This window comes from Arvicanthis niloticus, chromosome 8, assembly GCF_011762505.2.
Source record: "Arvicanthis niloticus isolate mArvNil1 chromosome 8, mArvNil1.pat.X, whole genome shotgun sequence".
Lineage (NCBI taxonomy): Eukaryota > Metazoa > Chordata > Mammalia > Rodentia > Muridae > Arvicanthis > Arvicanthis niloticus.
In genome coordinates, this window is record NC_047665.1 from 54833900 (window position 1) to 54855212 (window position 21313).

At 37.7% G+C, this 21313-nt stretch overlaps 1 protein-coding gene across 5 annotated transcripts; it reads left to right on the forward strand.

The window, feature by feature from the left end:
- The first annotated feature begins 2256 nt into the window (after positions 1-2256).
- On the forward strand, positions 2257-19741 carry LOC117713704 (aldo-keto reductase family 1 member C13-like). 5 transcript variants are annotated; one of them, XM_034510152.2, is made up of 10 exons: positions 2257-2394; positions 7537-7729; positions 9895-10062; positions 10819-10935; positions 12197-12274; positions 12761-12883; positions 13936-14045; positions 14305-14470; positions 18194-18276; positions 19460-19741. In XM_034510152.2, exons 2-10 carry the CDS (start codon positions 7646-7648, stop codon positions 19500-19502), a joined length of 972 nt encoding a protein of 323 aa, XP_034366043.1. In that variant the 5' UTR covers positions 2257-2394; positions 7537-7645; the 3' UTR covers positions 19503-19741. The 5 variants fall into 5 exon arrangements, with proteins under 5 accessions (XP_034366043.1, XP_034366046.1, XP_034366045.1 ...); XM_034510154.2 differs by having other exon boundaries at positions 2261-2394; positions 7572-7729; XM_076939397.1 differs by having other exon boundaries at positions 2276-2394; positions 7576-7729.
- Positions 19742-21313: the final 1572 nt, after the last annotated feature.

Here is a 21313-nt window from a genome sequence, read left to right on the forward strand (position 1 = left end):
CAAGCTGACATTCTTAGAAATTGATCTATTATAGAAAATTTTAAATACTAAATTTAAACTATTTTTGTTTTATTGCAATAAATGTTTAACATTTTTTTGTTAAAATATTTAGACCTTTAATAATCTTAAGGATTGTTTGTTTCTGTTTATGCTGTAATACATTTATTTATGTATTCACTTTACATCTCAGTATCAACTTGCCCTCTCTTCCCAGTATGCCCTCGCACAGAACTTAGCCCCTCCCCTTCTCCCTTTGAAAGGTCCCCCCAGCAGGTGCTACACACCTCCCTCCCCTGGGCACATCAGGTCACTACAGGACTAGGCTCATCCTCTCCCACTGAAGCCAGACAAGGCAGTCTGTTTAGACAGGTAGGCACCTGATTCAGGGACAGCTACCTCCACTCCTGTCTTGGGGGACTCACATGAAGCCCACGGAGATCATGTGCTACATATGTAGAGGGGACATGGGTTCAGTCCATGCTTACTTTGATTGCATGATTCTTTGATTGGTGATTCGGTCTATGAGAGTGTCACGAAGTCTAGATTAGTTGAGTCTGTTGGTCTTGCTGTGGAGTCCCTCAATCCTTCCAGGTACTCTTTCTTTTTCTTTTTTTTTTTCTTTTGTTTTTTTCCCTCTGGGTCCCTCAATCCTTTCAGGTACTCTTTCTTTTTCTTTGTTTTTTCTTTTTTGTTGGTTTGTTTTGCTTTGTTTTTCGAGACAGGGTTTCTCTGTGTAAGCCTGGCTGTCCTAGAACTCACTCTGTAGACCTGCTGGCCTCAAACTCAGAAATCCACCTGTCTCTGCCTCCCAAGTGCTGGGATTAAAGCAGTGCCACCACTGCTCAGAAAAATACATGTTTCTTTCTTTATTTTTTTAAGAATTTTTTAAAAAAAATTTGTGTATATGAGTTCACTGTAGCTGTCTTCAGATCCACCAGAGAAGAGTATCGGACCCCATTACAGATAGTTGTGAGCCACCATGTGGTTGCTGGGAATTGCTCTCAGGACCTCTGGAAGAACACGCAGTGCTCTTAACCATTGAGCCATCTCTCCAGCTCCCCAGGTACTCTTTCATAAGACTCCCTGAGCTCCATCTAATGTTTGGCTGTGGGTCTATGCATCTCTTTCCATTGATTGCTGGGGGGAGCCTCTCAGAGGATAGTTATGCTAGGTTCCTGTCTCCAAGCATGACAGAATATTATTAATAGTGTCAAGGATTGGCTCTTGCCCATTGAATGGGTCTCAATTTGGGGCAGTCATTGGTTGGCTATTCCCTCTATTTCTGTTCCATCTTTGTTCCTGCATGTCTTGTAGACAGAACACATTTTGGATCCAAGGTTTTGTGAGTGGCTTGCTGCGGCTATAATAATTTTCATTGTCATTTTCATATCTCTGATTAAATTGTAAAACTTTAAATGCTCTGTGAACTAGTGTTATCCCAGCTAAATTAGCTAATAATCATTTTCAAGGGACATATATCTATTTTATCCACCAGCACTATCTGCACACCCCACCTGAGTTGTCCCAACTGAAATGACCACTATCACAGTGCAGAGCATGTATAGCTATGTACCGTGGTTCAAAATATGGTCCTTCTCTCCTGAATGGAGACCTAATACATCATAAATCTTTCTCCTGGGGACAAAGTTTGTCATGTGGCTCCCCCTATAACTTCAGCCTTTCCTTCTCCAAGTGCAAGGGTCCTGGGGCAATTCTAACCTCTTAAGGTCCATTGATTTTTATATTCTGATAGCTGCAGAGGGACAAAGCAATTCTGTTGAATGTCATAGTCCATGTGAGGCCTGTAGTGGCAGCTCATTGTTTTCTGTATTGTGTAATCAAGTACATACTTCATCATTGCAAAAGGCTTTGAAAATTAAACACACATACAATTTGGGCATGAGGGACAGGTCCATGACTATACCCATGAACAGAACACAAATGATAATTGGGTTTCGAGTCAGCCTAAACAGACATGCTCAGAGAAGCAAGCACAGTGAATTTATTAAATTTTATGTGTAATTAAAATCCTATATATATTCTTGAACTTTTGACAACTGCTTAGAGAAAAACTAGGATACAAACAAACAAACAAAAGCCTCTTTTCTCGAAGTGCCTTCCTTGGAGGAGAGGCAGGGAAAGTGTTATATCAAGTAGAGGAGATAGAAGTCCCTGTTTGCCAGGCTCCAGGCATTGCTTCTGGGCTCAGCCTGCTCTTATTCTGAAGAGAAGTCTTACTTCCTTGTTTTCTAAAATGAAACTCTTGGCTGCTCTCCCTATTGTGCATTCCATCTGCATTATTCACATTGGAATTCAGAAGAACCAAGAGTGAAGCTGGAATTGAGACTACTGGAAATTGGAGACCTCCCCCAGGACATCTGGTGCTCAATACAGGTTCACTTTCTTTAGCTAAAGGGCACCATTCTCCCCCTCCCTACCCCACCCATCAAAAGGACCCAGCTTCTATTTGCTACTTGCATCTTCTTACTTATTTCAAGTTTCCTACGTATACTGAATAATTTGCTTCTTGTTGCTTTTTCTGATATGAGACTCCTTCAGCTTCAATGCTTTTCTCTCTCTACTTCCTTTTCTCTGCCATTACTTATAATCCTCCTTTAATTGCCTCTGTCACCCAGTCTGTGGGTTTCTTTTTTCCTCCTCCTCCTCCTCCTCCTCCTCCTCCTCCTCCTCCTCCTCCTCCTCCTCCTCCTCCTCCTCCTTCTCCTTCTCCTCTTCTCTTTTTCTGTTTGAAAGGACAACCTAAGGACAGCTGCCTCACGTTTGTTACTTGTGTGACACTTACTGAAAATTTGGAATGACAAAGGACATTGGCTTGTTCCTTTTCCTACAGCTTTTGCCCAGATAAAACCCTTTTACTTCCTCTCTCATGTCAAAAGACAATGAAGTCCCTGAGCTGGTTATTCTGATGCTGCAGTCAGCTACCTGGGAAAGCTACAAGGCTTTAAAAATAAGGATGAGATCTGGTCGATCTAGATTCTCAGAGTTCCAGAATGAAATATCTTTTAAACCAAGCAGCCTCCTTTCACTATGAAACCCCGGGGTGGCCTTGGATAACTTGAAGGCTGTTGATAGGAGATGACCCCTTAAGTGTCTTCATCTCTTACAGGGGGATTCTTGCACCTACTGCTCAGATACTTGTGGTTTTCTTTTGAAATTACTTTATTATTTTTAATTATTATTGTTGTTAATTACGCATGCATGTGTTTGTGTGTGTGTGTGTGTGTGTGTGTGTGTGTGTGTGAATGTGCATAGTGTTTATGCTGCACACATAGGGAGGTCAAAGGATAGTTTTGTAGGTTAGTTTTCTGCTTCCACCTTTATATGAGTTCTGGGGATCGATCTCAGGTTTCCAGTCTTTCACAGAAAGTGGCCTCACCAACCAAGCCACCTCAAGGATTCAAAGAAAGTGTTTTCTTTCTTTTCTTTCAGTAATGGGAATTGAGCCCAGAGCCCTGTACATACTAGCCATGGATTATGCCACCGAGCCATGTTCCCCGCTCTTGTGTATTCTTTTAAAAACCTGTTAAACTCCTAACCCCTAAACAAAGCAGGGACTCCATTGTTTGATGACAGGGTACCAGCTAAGTTGTCTGGACACTGGCAAGCTCAAACACTAGGTTTAATCACTTGAAAAGGGAGACCATAATTTTGAATGAGAAACTCTTTGGTTATAGAGCTTATGTTAGAATGGGCTGGTCAATGATAGAGAGGATACCTCAGGCATGATGGGAGAGAGTTGAGAATGGTTGGTGTCTGGCAAGATGATCAAGAGATTGGTCACTGTTTAATCTCAAGAGGAAATTCCCTGGTGACCTAAAGAGATCCAGAACTGCCCCCTGGAGGCTAGACCACACATAGCATGTATGTGACCACAACCATAGTTGAAGGAATGCCTGAGTGAACAGAGTCACTGAGGTGCTCTCTTTCTTTCTGACTCAGTTTTCCTCTATTTGTAAGACGGGGAATCAGGCCTATCTGTACCTCATTGGATGTTCTCTAGAATTCACCCTAAACAACTGGAGTAAGCTCAACCCAGACATTTCAAAAGGAGACAACTTTTTTTCTTTTGCAATAAGACTGGTGCTACACTGTGAGCTGGGGGTGGAAAGATTGTCTAGAGTGGGAGCCAAAATAATTACCATATTACAAGTATTGACATATTACAATTATTGACATGTTTTTCATGCATTGAGCAAAAACTAGCAACAAAATACCTTATGTTTAAGCCTCTTATCTTAATTACATGGCCATCCTCCTGCTTCATCTACTTTGCAGGTGAAAAAGAAAAAGGGGTATTTTGTTGTTGCTGCTGTTGTTGTTTTGTTTTGGCTCACATTTGTATCCTTAAAGAAAACTCCAACTTCTGCAAAAGCTTCAAATTCAATCACCATTCCAAGTATTTATTCATGCGAGCTAGTCTTTTTTTTAAAACACTTACAAACTTGATATTAATTAAAAAAATCTGTAGAAAATGAAATTCAGTACAATCTGGTCTTATTGCAACACGGAGGTCATTGAACTATTTGAAATTTGAAATTGTCAGGTGGTATCCCCTCAACATCAAGTTGACCCTTCTGAAAGTCTCTCCTTATTTTGAATGAGAGAAGTGATCACTCTGAGCAGAGAAAGAACTGGTTTCTCTTGCTCATTAATGCCCATTTCCATGTCTGAGAAATGCTTTGCATGTTGGAGGTATCAAAGGGTCCTGGGTCCAGCCTGCCATCACACAACAGCAAGTCTGTCCAGCAGGCACCAGTGGTTTCTCTTTCCTTGCTTGATCCTCCAGGAAAAAGTAACTATTTGCAATCTCTCACAGTCCTTCATTGGACAGACATTTTGGGTCCCAATCTGCAATTACAAAATCAGTAGACAGATATTGCTCTCTCTTTCTCTTTCTCTCTCTTTCTTTCTCTCCATCCCTCCCTCCCTCCCTCCCTCTCTCTCTCTCTGCCTATATCTCTGTCTCTCTTTCCCTCCCTCCCCCCTCTCTCTGTCTCTCTATGTCTCTGTCTCTGTCTGTCTCTCTGTGTGTGTGTTGTGTGTGTGTGTGTGTGTGTGTGTGTGTGTGTGTGTGTGTGTTTATGACTTTTCTTGTGTAATAATTCAGTGTTCAAGGTCCTTGGGAACTCTTATCATGACCAAGCCCTCTTAGAGTATAACATTCAGTATCACTCGTAATCGTAGGAGACTAATAATAAATATGAAAAACAGAACCAGGTGATTTCTACAGAGTCACAAGTGGATAACTTGACAGCCTTATCTCCTCCATAAACTCTAACCTCTGGCCTCACCAGATAAATTCTTTCTTGACTCAAACAAAATATTTTCATATGTTCTTCTAACATTATTTACACAGGTATGGCCCTGGATAGCCTCTCATATCTTATGTTGTACATTTTCAGTCCCTGCTCCTCTTTTAATGGGCAATCAAATTGGTTTGTTCCAAAATTTAACAGATTACTTTTCAAATAGTTATGCAAAAAAATATTGCTGAACTAGATGCTATTCCAAAGGACCTAGGTTCAGTTCTCAGCATCCATATAGATGCTTACAACTGTATGTAACTCCAGTTCCAGGGGATCTGGCATTCTCACAGAAACAGATATGCACACACAAAAAAGCATCAATGCACATCCAAAGATTCAAGGCAAATCTTTGTGCTTAAGAACACTGTCTGCTCTTCCAGATATCCCGACTTCAGTTCCCAGCAACCACATGGTGGTTTACAACAATCTATGCTGGACATGATGCACTTATCTGGCATGTAACTATACATCTCTCCTGGACCACACCCTGACACATCATAGCCTACATTGGATTAAATATGATAAGTTTTCTTGGGGATTTTTTAAATTAAAAAATAAATTACATGTTACTTATTCTAACAGGCTCCCACAATCTCTTTCTCATAGTTTGATTATTGTCATGTGTTTTTGATCCATGTTTCATTTAGTAACCTGCTACAACTGCTGTCCTCAACATTTCCCATCCCCAAGATGTAGCTGATGGTAACTGAGTAATGCTAACCTTGACCATTATGATCACTTTCTTCTTTTAAAGACTCCCTGAACTGACCTTCTTTAGAGGAATCTGTGGTTCCTCATCTGGATGTTCCTTATGACAGTGCCCTCACCAGGCAAGGAATAGGTAGAGAACCACTGCCCTATTCCATGAAAAATTTCAAGACCCTAATGTTGAGCAGAAGGTTAGCTGACCAATGACCACCTCAAATCAGGGTATAAAGAGCCATAGGTAACCCCTGAGGCTTAGGTGCAAGGGTTGTATTGTAAATATGTCAGTTGGGGCCAGGCACCACAAATGCTCATGTTGATTATTGGTGATTTTTTTGTCTATGATGGTTTAAATTGCCTTCATAGAGAAGTGGGATTAAAGTTAACATTGAGAATAAGAACAAATATTTAGAATATAGTTAGGAATTATAATGGTTTAATAACATGGTGTTATACATTTTGCTCAAAGGTCTATGATTTCACTAGTCCTGGGTAGCTGGCTAGGCTTTCAACACCAGGAATGTTTCCCCCATTGTTTAGAGAGTCTTCAGTACAATTAGACACATGATGGTTACCACCAAAATATAAATGCCACTACTGTACACTTAGGGTTATTGTACCATGGTAGTGGTCATGTTAATTGGGATAATTCTGGCCCTCAGTAGGTTGTGCAGATGCTGGTAGTGGGTGATATAGGTTCCAACAAGATATGGTCATGTTCACTCTCACTGCGTCAGTCCTAGGCTTCCCAAGTAGGACAGAAAGAACAACATCTTGGAGTGGTTGACTTTACCTGGATAATAAGTTCAAATGAATTTCAGGAATTTCCTCATATGGGAGTGCGTGCCTAGCAGTGTTACACTTTTTTCTTAGTGAGTTTATCAACTTATGGATTATTTAAATTCCTCATTTATTACACTGAATTTTGGGTAAAATAGACATTCAAGAGATATAGAACCATTTTCTAAAAGTGCCCACACTGATGAAAGTATAGGTAAGAGACAACAGAGAAAGAGAAGACTGTGCCTGTCAGAATCAAGGCCACTGTTACCCACTTTATTCTGCTTTTATTCTGAAGTCTATTCTTGCTTCCTTATTTGCAAAACTCATGCTAGACACTTGGTCAATGGTTGTGCATAAGAACTTAGAGTGCTGTTGAGCTTGAGACAAGGGGAGATTGAGACATCCCCATCACCACAAGGTTTCTATCTAGAAAACATTCAGTGATTGTTCCTTAACCACTTGCAACATCTGACAGTAATTTATACATCATAGAGAGAAATTTAATTCAAACAAATTATAAATATTTAATGATTTGCTACAGAATTATTTTTTATCTTGGTACCATTATCTGAACGGTACCAAGTCACAGATAAAAGTACTTCTTTAAATGTCCTACCTTCCCTTTTCTATTGGTTAACCATTAAACAGGTAATGTCACTGGTTAACCACTAGACAGGTCTGAGAATTGTTTAATAATTAATCAGAGATTAACACTGCTTAGTCATTACAGAAGGAGTGCCTCTGGTTATCCCTTAGCCAGGAAGTTGATTGACTGTTCATCAAAGGCTACAGGAGCCACAGAACCTGCTTAGTCAAAAGAGTGATAAGCAATGAGTTCCAAACAGCAATGTGTGAAACTAAACGATGGCCACTTCATCCCTGCACTGGGCTTTGGCACCTACAAACCAGAAGAGGTAAGAACAGTGGTGTTGTGGTGGATGCTTCAGAAGAAAATTGGCTGGAGGTGGGCAGAAGAAATGAAGTCATCAAGTCACTTACTCCCTATGTGACTCTGTGGGACTCAACTGGTTCTGTTTCTCTAGACTACTGTACAAGGTAGAAGATAGTTTGACTTTGCTCTGTGTCAAGGTCTGATTATATCATCGCTTAACAATAATTTCAATCATTGGTCTTGGCTTGCTAGAAGAATCAGTTACCAATCCATCAACTTCTTTGACTTTATGCTAATGGCAAAGGAGGGAGGGGAAATTCCTTTGTTTACCTATATATTTCAGGTACTTTCTCCCATTTAAATAAAACAAGACTTAGGGAAATCAGCATGTTGAATTTTGTATAAATGTTCAAGGACTACTGCAGTTCTATGTTGGGGAGCTGTCAGTAAAATTCGCAGTAAATGCTGCACTTGAATTAAGTAAAGCCTCTGTTTACAACTCTCAACTGTGAAGACAGAGGAGATGCTACAATATGATGATGGTGTAACTGGTAAGGGTGACATGCTGGTTGATCTTTGCTACTGTACCTTAAGGGTAGAACATAGTAGTCCAGAAGGTTCTCTGAAATCAAGTGACCAAAAAGGACAGTTTGCAAACCTGAAAGGAATTTTATATTTTAAAATCTTCCTTATATCATACAATTTTAAAATAAGTGAATTATTCCTTTAACTTTGAATTTGTACATTTCTTATCTCTAAGATTCACAAAGATATGTATGGAGTACCAATGACCAAACTGCCCTGAATGAAATTTACCTTATCATTAATATTCAAAGAGCAAGAGTGAAAAATGATGAGAGTTAATTACTTTGTAGGATAAAGTGGCATACAGACAGGGAAAGCAAAAGAAACAGAGAGCTGGGTCAATGGATAAGAGCATTTGTTGCTCTAGCAGAGACCAGGGTTTGGTTCCCAGCAGCCATATGGTGGTGAACAACCATTCATAATTCCAGTTCTACTAATTTAACATGTGCCTCCAAGGGCACTGTCTGCACATGATGCATAGACATACATTCAAACAAAATATTCACAATAAAATCAATCTAAATTATGGTTTAGAAAAAGGGGGGGAAAAAACAAGTGTCAAGACGTCTCAGCCTGAGTAGACCTGCAGCAAGACAACTTGAGCACATTTCAGGGCTCAGCACTGAGTCACCATTTTACTTACTATAACTTCCTTGTAGAAGGAAAAAAAATTGTAGACCAGGAAGACCTTGTATTCACAGAAGTCCACTTTCCTCTGCTTTGGGAGCATTGGTATTAAACGTAGTGTATCATGTCCTGCTCTGAAGTTTATACTATAATTGCAAAAGAGGTTTGGTGTGATCCTCTGTTCTTTAAAATATGAATGTCCACAGCATTACTCAAATCTGGCAGAGTAGGCAATAATTTTAAATTTAAGGCAGGTTATAATTCACTAAGTAAAGTAACTTTTGTTTTAAGGGCTGACAACCCAATGTGAATAATCCCTTACAAAATAAGGAACAACCAACTCTCTAGATGAAATTTCCCATATATTGTTACAATATGAAGCAGAAAATAACTCAGTATGTCCTAGGAGTCTTTGATAGGGGAAGATACATAATCCAGCACCAAATTTGTATTTCTTCTCTGTTTTGTTTCAAGTACCCTACTTCCGTGTTGCTGTGTCTGTGACCTCACTATATAATTTATAACAGGACCATTCTTATACTCAGCCCTGTAAAGTTTTCCAGAATAATCACCGAATGTGAGGTCTATTTCAGGTGCTATGATGCATTTGATGGACCATTGTTGTGTGTGTGTATGCAAAGGTCATGAATGTGAACTTCTAGTGATTACTCAGGAATGACTTAGGAATTTGACACTTACTACCGCAAATGCTCACTAATCCTGAGATATGGGAAAAGGATGATTCTCCTGAAAGCACTCTTGTGTATTTGATCTCCATGATTCCTGTTGCAGATTCTGTTGTTTTACAGGTGGCAGCATTTCAGTGGATAGGAACTAGTCTCTTATTAACCACTAAAGCAGTGGAAGAATGACCTAGGAATATATAATTCCTTCTGCCTTAGATAACTGACACTCAGATCCACTTGAACCACTTTCCTCTGTGTCTTTAAATACTGCCCTTTGTGCTTCCTTCAGGTTCCTGAAAATAAGCCACTGGAGGCTATCCATTTAGCAATAGAAGCTGGGTTCCGCCATATTGATACTGCTTTTGTGTACCAAACTGAAAGCCATGTAGGTCAGGCTATTCGAAGTAAGATTGCAGCTGGCCTTGTGAAAAGAGAAGACATATTCCTCACTACAAAGGTATTGTATGTGTGGTGCTTAGGTGTACAGATTAGTTGAACTGTAATATAAGCAAGCACTTACTTGATTGGATCATCAATTGGTAAAATATGCATTCACGTCCAACTCTTAGTTGCATATAATTCATAGAGGAGTTCCAGCATGAAAAGCAGACAAAAGATTATGACTTCCTACTAGCAATAAATGCATAGTTCAAAGTCCTTGACTTTTCTGAGCCTCGATTATATTTTATCATGGGCTGTGAATTCAGATAAACTATGAAATTGTGGCCTTTATACCTCCTAGATAGCTTTGTAATATGTTATATTCCAGAAACTAATTTTTACCTTTAAATATTGAATAGCAGTAAAAAGCATCTTTCATAATTAGTTAATTTACTTGTGTCCATCAGAGATTAAAATATTCACATGATGCTTCTCTCCAATTATGTAAGCTGCCAATTCTTCTTTAATGGAAGAAATGATTGAATAATTAGAGTAATAATTATTTTCTGATCTCTGTAAGATATAACCCAGAGACTGAATGTTAGTTTTAGTTGATGGGAGTTTTATCTTTTCGGACAATTCCTTTCATTTTTGAAAGATTGAAAGCATCTTATAATGATGTTCATATGTATTAGTCACATTAATGAAAGCCACAGAAAAAACAAAATTTTATTTATTAGAACTTTCTGTATAGTAGAGAACATATCAGTATATCTACCATATGTGAATAATTTACTAATTCAGAATTACTTTCATTCTTTCATGCAAGTAGCTTTGGTGCACTTTCCATAGACCAGAGCTGGTTCAATCTAACTTGGAAAAATCATTGAAAAACCTTCAGCTGGATTATGTTGACCTCTATATTATACATTATCCAATGCAAATGAAGGTAAGCGATTTAAATGACCAGACTTAATCAACTTTGACAAGGTGGAGCTATTATTTTTCACAATGATCAAGATAAGTTTCTATCATATTTTCCTGTAAACTCAAATGCTATGTTATGTAGTCTATTCAAAGTAGATTATACAAAAGATCATAAAATAGGAAGGACAAGCAATTGCTAGAATTATAGATTTAAAACAAATCTTCAAAATGCCACAGTTTAAGCATTCCTTTTATTGCATTAGTGGGTATTTGACTTTTATTCTGCTTTCCTTTGTGGCATTGAGACAGTTCAAGTTTCTGGGTTCTTACTTCCTTATAGCATCTTTGAGTTTTCTACCATCAACATTGGTATTGACTATAAGCCTAATTTACCATCCTAGGTGGATATACTTGCTTTTTCCCCAAATAAACTCAAATAAAAAAGACCACCAATTGGCCTGTATCAGAACTCAATTTCATTATTGCTGGAAATCAAGTTTGTATGACTACTGTATTTCTTGGTGATAGAGAAATATCTCAGCAGAAGTATACCAGTCTGGCTGGTACAAAATTGAACAGTCTCTCTGAGGGGAGAGTGAGAATTATACAAGTGACAGAAAAGAAGACTCAGAGGCAAAGGTTAGAAATTGGGAGGACTGTCCAGTCAGTACTGTGGCAGCTCTGAGTTTAATTCTCTCAGGCTTTATGTACATTACAGTATTGTGGGATACAATGTCACAAGCCAGCAGAGACAATGGCTGATGTAATTTGATATCTGTTCCCATTCGAAGACCTCCCTGTTCCTTTTTGTCCCTTCCTCCAAAATTGACAGAATATTCAGCCCCTTGCCTTGGACTTCAAATGTATCCCCTCTTATCGTTCTATGTGTCAGCAGTCCAGGAAATCTGCCAGTAGACCCTGGCCTGACTTGACTCTGCCTAACAGGAAGGATTTCACAGAAGCAGGCAAAATGGTTCCTCCCAACACAGAAGTATCAATAAGAAGTGACAAAATAATAGATATTAGCTAAGAAGCCACAGGTAGATCTGTGAGAATACTGAATAATAATAAGTTATTATAATAGATATGTAAAATAATATGATTTATACAACAGACTAGCTCAAGCACCTAAAAATACTTTTTAAAATTCCACATGCAAATGACTCTGTAAATATAAATACATAGCATGATGCTCCACTTAATGAATATTTACTGTTCCAATTCTAACTATTCCTGAGACACCATGTTTACTCAAATCATCATGCAGGCTGTTTCTATTCCAGCCAGGGGAAGATTTGTTTCCAGTAGATGAGCATGGGAAAACATTATTTGACACAGTGGATATCTGTGCCACATGGGAGGTGAGTAGTTGGAAGAGAGACAACCCAGAAGATGAGGGAGAGAGCCTCAGGGGTATGGGAGAATATGGGAATGTGCCTTTGGGTGTAGGCATTGTTTATGTTTATGAAGAGTGTCATTGGAATTTCTGCAATGTGACAGAGGGAAGTAGAGTATACAGGACAATGCAAATGACTGGTTTCTGCCATGACATTCGATGTGAACATTACTGCTTCTTATCGAGGACACAGGGATCCTGTGAGGCTGTCACATTCTTCATCTGTTGTCTTTAGTCTTTTGGTTTCTTCAAGCTCAGTGTCAGGGATCATCCAGGCAGTGTCTCCCTGGGGCGACTTTTTCAGCAATAATGACGATCAATTTCAGGGTCTTTTGCACTCTGGCAGGGCTCTACCAATGAGCTATATGTGCAGAGCTGGATGCTGTTGTTTTAACAGCTCCATCTTGCATTTATTTTAATATAAATATGACTATAACTCCCTCATTCCTAGGCCATGGAGAAGTGTAAGGATGCAGGATTGGTCAAGTCTATTGGGGTGTCCAACTTTAATAGCAGGCAGCTGGAGAAAATTCTGAATAAGCCTGGGCTCAAATACAAGCCTGTCTGCAACCAGGTGAGACTCTCACATGCCTCTTTACCTCACATCCATTTCCTTATTTCGGTTCTGATACCTCCAGTCTGAAAATAAGGGCATACCATAATGCCCAAGTGCTACAGAATATGGAGATTGAAAGTATTCCTGGAAGCAGATGTCAGTAGGAGTATTTAAGGATCAAAGTAGACTTATCCCTGAGCTGGAAAAGATATATCCATATATATATACATATATGTAAATATGTATATATACATATATTTTTATTACTTTTTAGTTAAATAAAATGAATATAAATTTATTCATGTAACATATTAAATATAACATTTATATATATTATTTTAATTGTAGTTATAATAATATAAAATATTTATAATTATGTAATTATACTATTTATGCTATATAAAATATGTAATGATATAATAAATACAAATTAAATATAAAACAGAAATATATGCATTTTCTTTAATTTTTAAAATTACATTTACGTGTGTGTGTTCATGCTTTGTGTGTGTGTTTGTGCACACACGTGTTACGGTGCATTTGTGGAGGATAGAAGATAATATGTGGGTCTCATGGAACAAAGTCAGTTCTGGCTTGGTAGCAAAGGTCTTAACACACTGAGCCATCTCACTGGGCCTCTTACTGCCACACTCTTATGACCTGTTCAATGCAGGCTCTTTAATGTTTCACCTTCAGAGAACTTAGAAAACATCTCCCATGAATAAAAATGTTATCAGACATTGTTTTACTTATATTTAGAGAAATTAACAATAGTTCTCTTATATTACATGAATCTGCCTGTATTTAAATTTATCAATCATTTCTGGAGACATCTTCAAGCCAGCACTATGCTTTCTGTTTGGAATGCAAAACTGAATTAAACTCCAAGGCATGGTTCATAGAACTAGGTTATCACAGGAAAATTATATAATATAGACAAGAAATTAAGTTTTAAAGGCACAGATTACACTTTATTTATTTTCTTATTCAAATACTTACCTTTAATGTTTCTCTATTACATCAACACTAACCTCCCATATAAACATATATCTTTGTTTGTCCATCTACAGGTGGAATGCCATCTCTACTTGAACCAGAGCAAGCTGTTGAACTACTGCAAGTCAAAGGACATTGCTCTAGTTGCCTACTGTGCTCTTGGATCTCAACGACCTAAGCGATGGTAAGGACAGTGGGGCGTTTACATCAAACACCAGTGTTGATGAAGTCTTTTCAGTACTATTAACTCAGTTTTCAGAAGCTCAGTTTGAACATGCTCAGAGAGAGGGTAGACTTTGCATTTTGTTGATCTCAATGATGGAAACATTGCTGGTCCAAGGACTCCTTTGAAGACTCCTGGTTTTTGAGTGGGCACCCTATGAGTCCAGAAACCTCCTAAAGGTTCAACTTTTGAAGCTAAAGATTTCTGCTTTTTCTTCTAGGGTAGACCCAAACTCTCCAGTTCTCTTGAATGACTCAGTTCTTTGTGACATGGCAAAAAAGCACAAGCGAAGCCCAGCTCAGATTGCCCTTCGCTACCAACTTCAACGTGGAATTGTGGTTCTTGCCCAGAGTTACAAAGAGAATGAGATAAAAGAGAACATACAGGTGACCAGGGAGGCTGCGGACATCAGGCTCCTATATACGGTCTTACTATCTCGACTCTGTTTTCTTCTTTGAAATCTCTCAGGGCATTTTTGTTTTCAGAGTCCTTCTCCCTAGCATTTCCTACACATGTGAGATTTCATTTGCTTTCAAAAGTGTTCTATACTAAACACAAACACCAAATTAAACAGAGAGAATTCGATTTAGAGAAAGCACAGAGATTTAGGATCCAGCACAAAATCGGCCATGCACTGTGAACAGCTCCTTTCCAAAGAGCCCTTCTGTGCAGAAATGAGAGTGTAAATTTGGATAGATATTTTATATGATAATTTTTGTTGCTTTATTCTGTAATTGGTCTGTATATTCACATGTTTTATTTTAGTGTAGTTTGTTCATTTAGAAGTTTATGTGTATAGATGTTTGGCTACATATATTTCTATGTACCATGCATTTGCCTGGTGCTGGCAGAGGCCAGAAAATGGTATCATATGCCCTGGAACTGAAGTTGTGGATGGTGGTGAGCTGCCCTGTGGATGCTGGTAATTGAATTTGCCCAGAAAGAGCAGCTAGCCCTCTAAACAACTGAGCCATCTCTTCAGGCCTGTGCTCACACATTTTAATGGGGATGTATTTATTTCTTTTGAGTTGCTTCCCTGGCTAAGTATATATTATTTTCTTGAAGACTTATCGATGCAGATGATCTTTTGTTTTTAACTATATAAACTTTATTGTACAATTACCTAAACTGGTTGCAAAATAAAAGAGTCCCAACATAGAGGTTTTTTTTTGTTTTTTGTTTTTTTTTTTTGTTTTTTGTTTATTTAGATTTCAATTGTTTTCCCCTTTCCAGGTCTCCCCTCTGGAACCTTCTACCCTCTACTCCTGCCTCTGTGAGGGTGCTCCCCCACCCACCCACCCTCTCCTGTCTTCTTGCCCTGACATTCCCCTACACTGGGGCATAGAACAAACACCCTCAGGCCCAAAGGCCGATCCTCCCACTGACATCCAACAAGGCCATCCTCTGCCACATATGTGGCCAGAGCCATGGGTCTCTCCATGTGTACTCCCTGGTTAGTAGACCAGTCCCCAGGAGCTCTGGGATGTCTGACCGGTTGACATACAGTCTTATTTAGTCCATTCATCTATGATTTTAAATTCTCCTTCAGTTCAGGCTGAACTCTAAGGCATCTCTCTGACCTGAGTTCACTCAAATATGTTCATGAAACTGTTGTATATGTTTGCAAAATGATGAGGTCCATCTACCTCAGGATTCAGTTCAACTCCTAACTGATGTTCTTTAGCTTCAAGAAATTTTCATTCACTAGCCAAATGACATAGGTCTCACCTCCTCACATGTCCTCCTTCAAGACACTAAGTAGATATTTGCAAAGACTTTAAACTTAGGCAAATAATTATTATATCATTTTCTCCTGCTAAGCTGTAAAGGTTAATGAAAGCTAAATAATAATTAAGATCTGGGAGATGGCTCAGTGTTAAAACTCTTGCCTATCAGTCATGGGATTAGACATTAGGTCTGCAGAACTGTCTTAAGATTCCAGGTGAATATGATGTTCTCCTCTAATTCCAGCCTTGTAGGAAGACAAGGAATCCCCAGAATAATTTGGATAGTGAAAATAGACATAGTGGTGAGCATTGGGTCTGTTTGAGGGACCATTCATTCCCCAATGAAGGAGGTACAACAGCTATGAGGATGAAGCCTGGTATCAAGCTTAGGTTTACGCACGTGCGCACGCGCGCGCACACACACACATAGTTATTCATTCATTCACTCAGTATATACACATACACATACATACACATACATATATAATCATGAGCTAAATCTCTTCTTTTTATTGTGTTTATTTCTTTACTTTGTGGTTAAATATCATGTTTTTTTTCTTCATTAGAAACAGAATATTATATGCTTCTTTGTTTACAGATGTGTTCCAAACTCTTAATTGAAGTAAAATTTATGAAATCATGTAAACTAAAAATTCAAAGATCACTTAGTAGTGTTTTCTAAATGTTTTCTAATAGCTTTCTAAATGTCTATGTAGTTTTGCCAGCAAGACTACTTATATTCAGGGATTTTCTTTTTCCTATTTATGCTCACCCTTTCTCAAATTATGTTGGAATATCAGTCTTGCTAAACAAAGTGACAATCATTTTGATCTACCTTCTATTATTTAAAAATATGACAAATTACTTTAACAATGTGACTATTTAAACAAAACCTGGATAAGGACAGTACCAAAAGACACTCCTACATGCAGGGTAGAACTCTCATGAAAGGGCATCCTTAGACAAAGAGTTGGAAGCAATTATCTAAGATATCTAAGCTATCTAAGAGTCTAAGAGCAAAAGAATTAGTCTTGCTTAGGATAAGTTCCATAATTGCTTATCTAGTACCAACTAGTCAGCTATGAATTCACATCTATATCTAGATAGTTCACATATAGATCTAGATCTAGATACAAGCAACACTAAGTAGACTCAGCAGACTGTATTTGTGTGTGTGTGTGTGTGTGTGTGTGTGTGTGTGTGTGTGTGTGTGTGGCAATAGTTGAACATTGAACAAAAAAGACCATGAATGTGAGAAAGTAGCAGGGAGATATGTGAGACTTCTAGAGAGAAAGAGAAAGGGAGTAGTGAAAAGACATAATATTTTAATTAAGAATAAAAATATGATTCTCTGGGTAGATAATCCATACACATGTATATATGAATTTCATAATTTATTATTGTTTATCTTGATTATTTATTTCAGCATTTAGATAGGACTTTCAGTCTTTAGGGAGGTACTAAATTTGTCCATCAGTTAGAAAAAACTGAAGTTTTGAAATATTGAGAATTTTAATATATAACTATAATGGGAGTTTTCAATTTTAGGTGGCTTTCTAATATATTTAAATAACTTTCTTAGTATTTTTCTATTAGGGCATTTGTGTATATTCTGTTAGGTTTATTGGTAGAAAAGTGGTTCTATTTATTATCTCTTAATAATGTATTCTCAGTGCTTTTAATGGTTTTTAAATCTAAAGAAAAGATCGCTCACTGCTTTTTACTAGATGGCTCAGTTGTTAGACTGTTGACATTTTAAGCTCTTTCTCTTCCCTTCTTCCCTCCCTTCCTTCCTCCCTCCTCCCTCCCACTTCCATTTCCTTCTCTCTCTTCCTACCCTCCTCTGTTCTATTTAGTTATTACTATTTTTAGAGAAAAAAACCCAAGGTATGGTTTTAAGAAATTAGTAAAACTTATTGTATCGCTACAAGCCAATTCCATTGTTCTTTGGAAATGATAAAATTAATAATTGCCTAATTCCTGGATTAAATTGTGTTGTAAGGAACATTATTAATATTTTGACAGTTCATTATGTGGGATATAGAATGATAATTGTATTCACATAAATATTTGAATTATATAATTCAGAAATTTACTTTAGTTTGCTTTAAGTCATTGCTATGGTCTTTGAATAACATCTAATTTTTATTTGCTGCAGCTCCTTTTGTCTATACTGGACTGCTTCAACATATGTGAAAAATAATTTCCTTGAACTTTTATCTGACATTCATTGACCACTCGAGTATCTTTCTTGATATCCTTAATACATTTTAGAACCATTTATATATTTAAAAAATTGCCTTTCAGAATAAAATTTGTTTCACTTGGGATTTAAGATTTGCAAATATGGAGTGTCCTAAAGTGTTTCTAATTGTTCAATAGGTATTTGAATTTGAGCTACCATCAGAGGATATGAAAATCCTAGATAGCCTGAACAGAAATTTAAGATATGCACCTGCTCCATTGTAAGTCACTCTGATAAATAAGCCACAATTTATTTTACTTTATGTCTTTTTTCAATGAATACTTATTCAGAAATCAAAAACTTCATTAGTTTCTTGAAAGCTGTCATTAGTACATTTATTTTAACAATTTTTTTCCATTTCTGAGTTATAAATATGTTAATACTGAAGATAAAGTTTATGCAGAAAAAGATGTAAAACCAAGGATAAAATATTCAGGAGGACAAAACTCCTTCACTGATTAAATTGATAGTTGTTAAAAAAAAATCTTTTCTCTACAGGTTTAGGCACATCTTCTCCCACTGAGGCCATGGTTATATAATCTGATAGTTCATACATATTTCAAATAAAGACAAACACAGAATATATAATCCCTTTTTACTAGTGGAGATTTTAATTGTCAATAGAAATAAATATAATAATGTTTAAAAGTGATAAATAGTTTGCAAAGACGAGCATGTACATTATCATCACTAAAAGAGGTTTTACTTAATAAAGCAAAATGAAGGATAAGACGAGACTTAATGCAAGAGTGGCAAGCCAGAGAGTGACAAGAACCTAGGAATTCTGACCACCTATTAAGTAGTTTAGTAAGTAATGATTTTTGTCAATTTATGTTTTGTAATAGTGCTAAAGTATAAAGATATACAAATTATATGATAACCTTGCTCCTTAGACATAGAACTTTATCTTATCAATGACATTTTTTATCTGAATGTAACAGAATGTATTTGATGGGTAGTGCTTAAAAACAAATGTTAGTCAAATGAAAATAAACTAGTACTTAAAAGCTGCCTTATCCACATTATTTTGTAATGATTAATGTTCAGACTCATATTAAACAGGATATTCCCTTTATGCTTTTACTGACTGACTGAAATGTGACCTAGTCTTGCCTTCTGTGCTTTGGCAGGCTGAGTGTAGAAGCCAAAAGAAAGGTGCACTTTGTGAATGTCTGTATCATTCTGATCTTAGCAACGAAATTTACTTTGAAAAATCCAGTTATATTTTAAAAACATTTCCTTCACAGTCAAATATATGAAAACAAAAATAGCAAATTCCACAGTCCACAATCGGGCAGGAAAACAAAGTGGTTAAGTCTAATGATAGCATCATAGATTTTGGCTTCGCCTAAAATTAAATAAACCCAAGAGTTAGTGTTTTGCATTTTTCTTTTCATTTTTAGTGGAGAGGGACACCCAGAATACCCCTTTTCTGATGAATTTTAATGTGGAGACCTGTATCATGACTTCAACACACAGTCTCAAAGTTCTTCTATATGGAAAGTGATGTATGTGACATCCCAGCTGCTGCTGATTCAACATATGCCACTTCTGCTCAGTCTGAGCTTCCTGACAGGCCTCCTTCTTCATGTAGAGCTGCATCCACCAGTCCAGAACATGACATTACATTTTCATTATTCTTTGAAATTGTTGTAATGCTTGTAATAAAGGTCTTTCTTTGGTCAGGATTGGTGTGTTTCTTATGTGGTTTGCTCCATTTTGAATCATTGAGACCAAAAATTAACTTCTGTGGAAGCCTGTGGATAGAGTTTAAGAAATGATAACCAATGGGAAAATAGTGGATGGGGACCTTTGGGTCTAAAGAAGTTGCAGTTCTCAGGTATTTATGAGAGTTTATCTGGCCTGTGAGCCAAAAAGAAGACATATTGCATGTAGTTCATGGTCCTCAGTATAGAAGGTGAGGCATTCTTGGAAAGACTGACCAGCAGTGTCTGGCTTTTTTTTCACAGCATCTAAATAACAGACTTCTGGATTAGGGAGTGAGACCTTTTAAAACAGTAAGGGCCCATGAGGTGACAGGAGGATTGAACAAGGCCCTGATCTTTGGGTATAGTGTTATGTCATTAGGAGTCATTCTGTTGCTATGTTGCTTTATCAGAGTAATAGTAGTAAGTTTCCCCTGGTTCCCATGACCTATGTAGTCTCAGGTTCTAGGCCTCATTAACCATGTCAGGTTAGTTGACACTGTTGGTCTTCCTATGGGGTTGCCCTCCCCTTCAGTTCTTCCTCTAACTCTTCCACAGAGGTCCTGATTTCCCCTGGTTTCCACAGGTTTCCCCTGGTTCCCATGACCTATGTAGTCTCAGGTTCTAGGCCTCATTAACCATGTCAGGTTAGTTGACACTGTTGGTCTTCCTATGGGGTTGCCCTCCCCTTCAGTTCTTCCTCTAACTCTTCCACAGAGGTCCTGACTTCAGTCCAATGGTTGGCTGTGAGTAACTGCATCTGTCTCAGTATAGGTATGAAAGGGTGGGGCTGAGGTAGAAGGCAGGATCAGATATGGAGGGAGACAGGAGAGAAGCCCAGAGGGCTGGGAGAATGAATATGGAAATATGCAGCTTAAGGGGGTGGTGAACCTCTCTAAAGTCCCAGAGATCTGGGATGTGAGAGGCTTCCAGGACTCAATGGGAATGACCTTAGCCAAAATACTCAACAATGTGAAGATGGAATGTCTATCTAGTAGATAAAAAGGGCTCCCAGTAGAAGAATGGGGTCACTAAACTACCTTCAAATTTTTTGACCCAGAATTCTTCATGATTAAAAGAAATGCTGAAACAAAAATGGAGCAGAGATTGAAGGAAAGGCCATCCAGTGACCACCTCAACTTGAGATCCATCCCATGGTGGACACCAAACCCTGACACTATTATTGATATCATGTTGTGTTTGCAGACAGGAACCTAGCTTGGCTATTCTTTCCAATTTGTATCCCCTTGATCTTTTGCTTTTTGTTGTTGTTGTTGTCTTATTGCTTTAGCTAGAACATCATGTACTATATTGAGTAGAGAAAGAGGAGGTAGCCTTGTCTTGTCCCTGATTTTATTGGGATTGCTCTACATTTTTATCTAATCAATTTGATGTTGGCTATTGGTTTGCTGTATTAGTTTTTATTATGTTTAGGTATGTGCCTTTTATCTCTGATCTCTCCAAGACTTTTAACATGACAGCATGTTAGATTTTGTCCAAGGTTTTTCAACATATAATGAATGATCATATAATTTTTTTTCTTTAATTTTT

Excerpts from the sequence above, each read along its gene's own strand:
- LOC117713704 (XM_034510152.2), top strand. The coding sequence starts at position 7,646 with ATGAGTTCCAAACAGCAATGTGTGAAACTAAACGATGGCCACTTCATC. Across the intron at positions 10,936-12,196 it reads ATTATCCAATGCAAATGAAG|CCAGGGGAAGATTTGTTTCC; the intron begins GTAAGCGATTTA and ends TTTCTATTCCAG. Across the intron at positions 14,471-18,193 it reads AGATAAAAGAGAACATACAG|GTATTTGAATTTGAGCTACC; the intron begins GTGACCAGGGAG and ends ATTGTTCAATAG.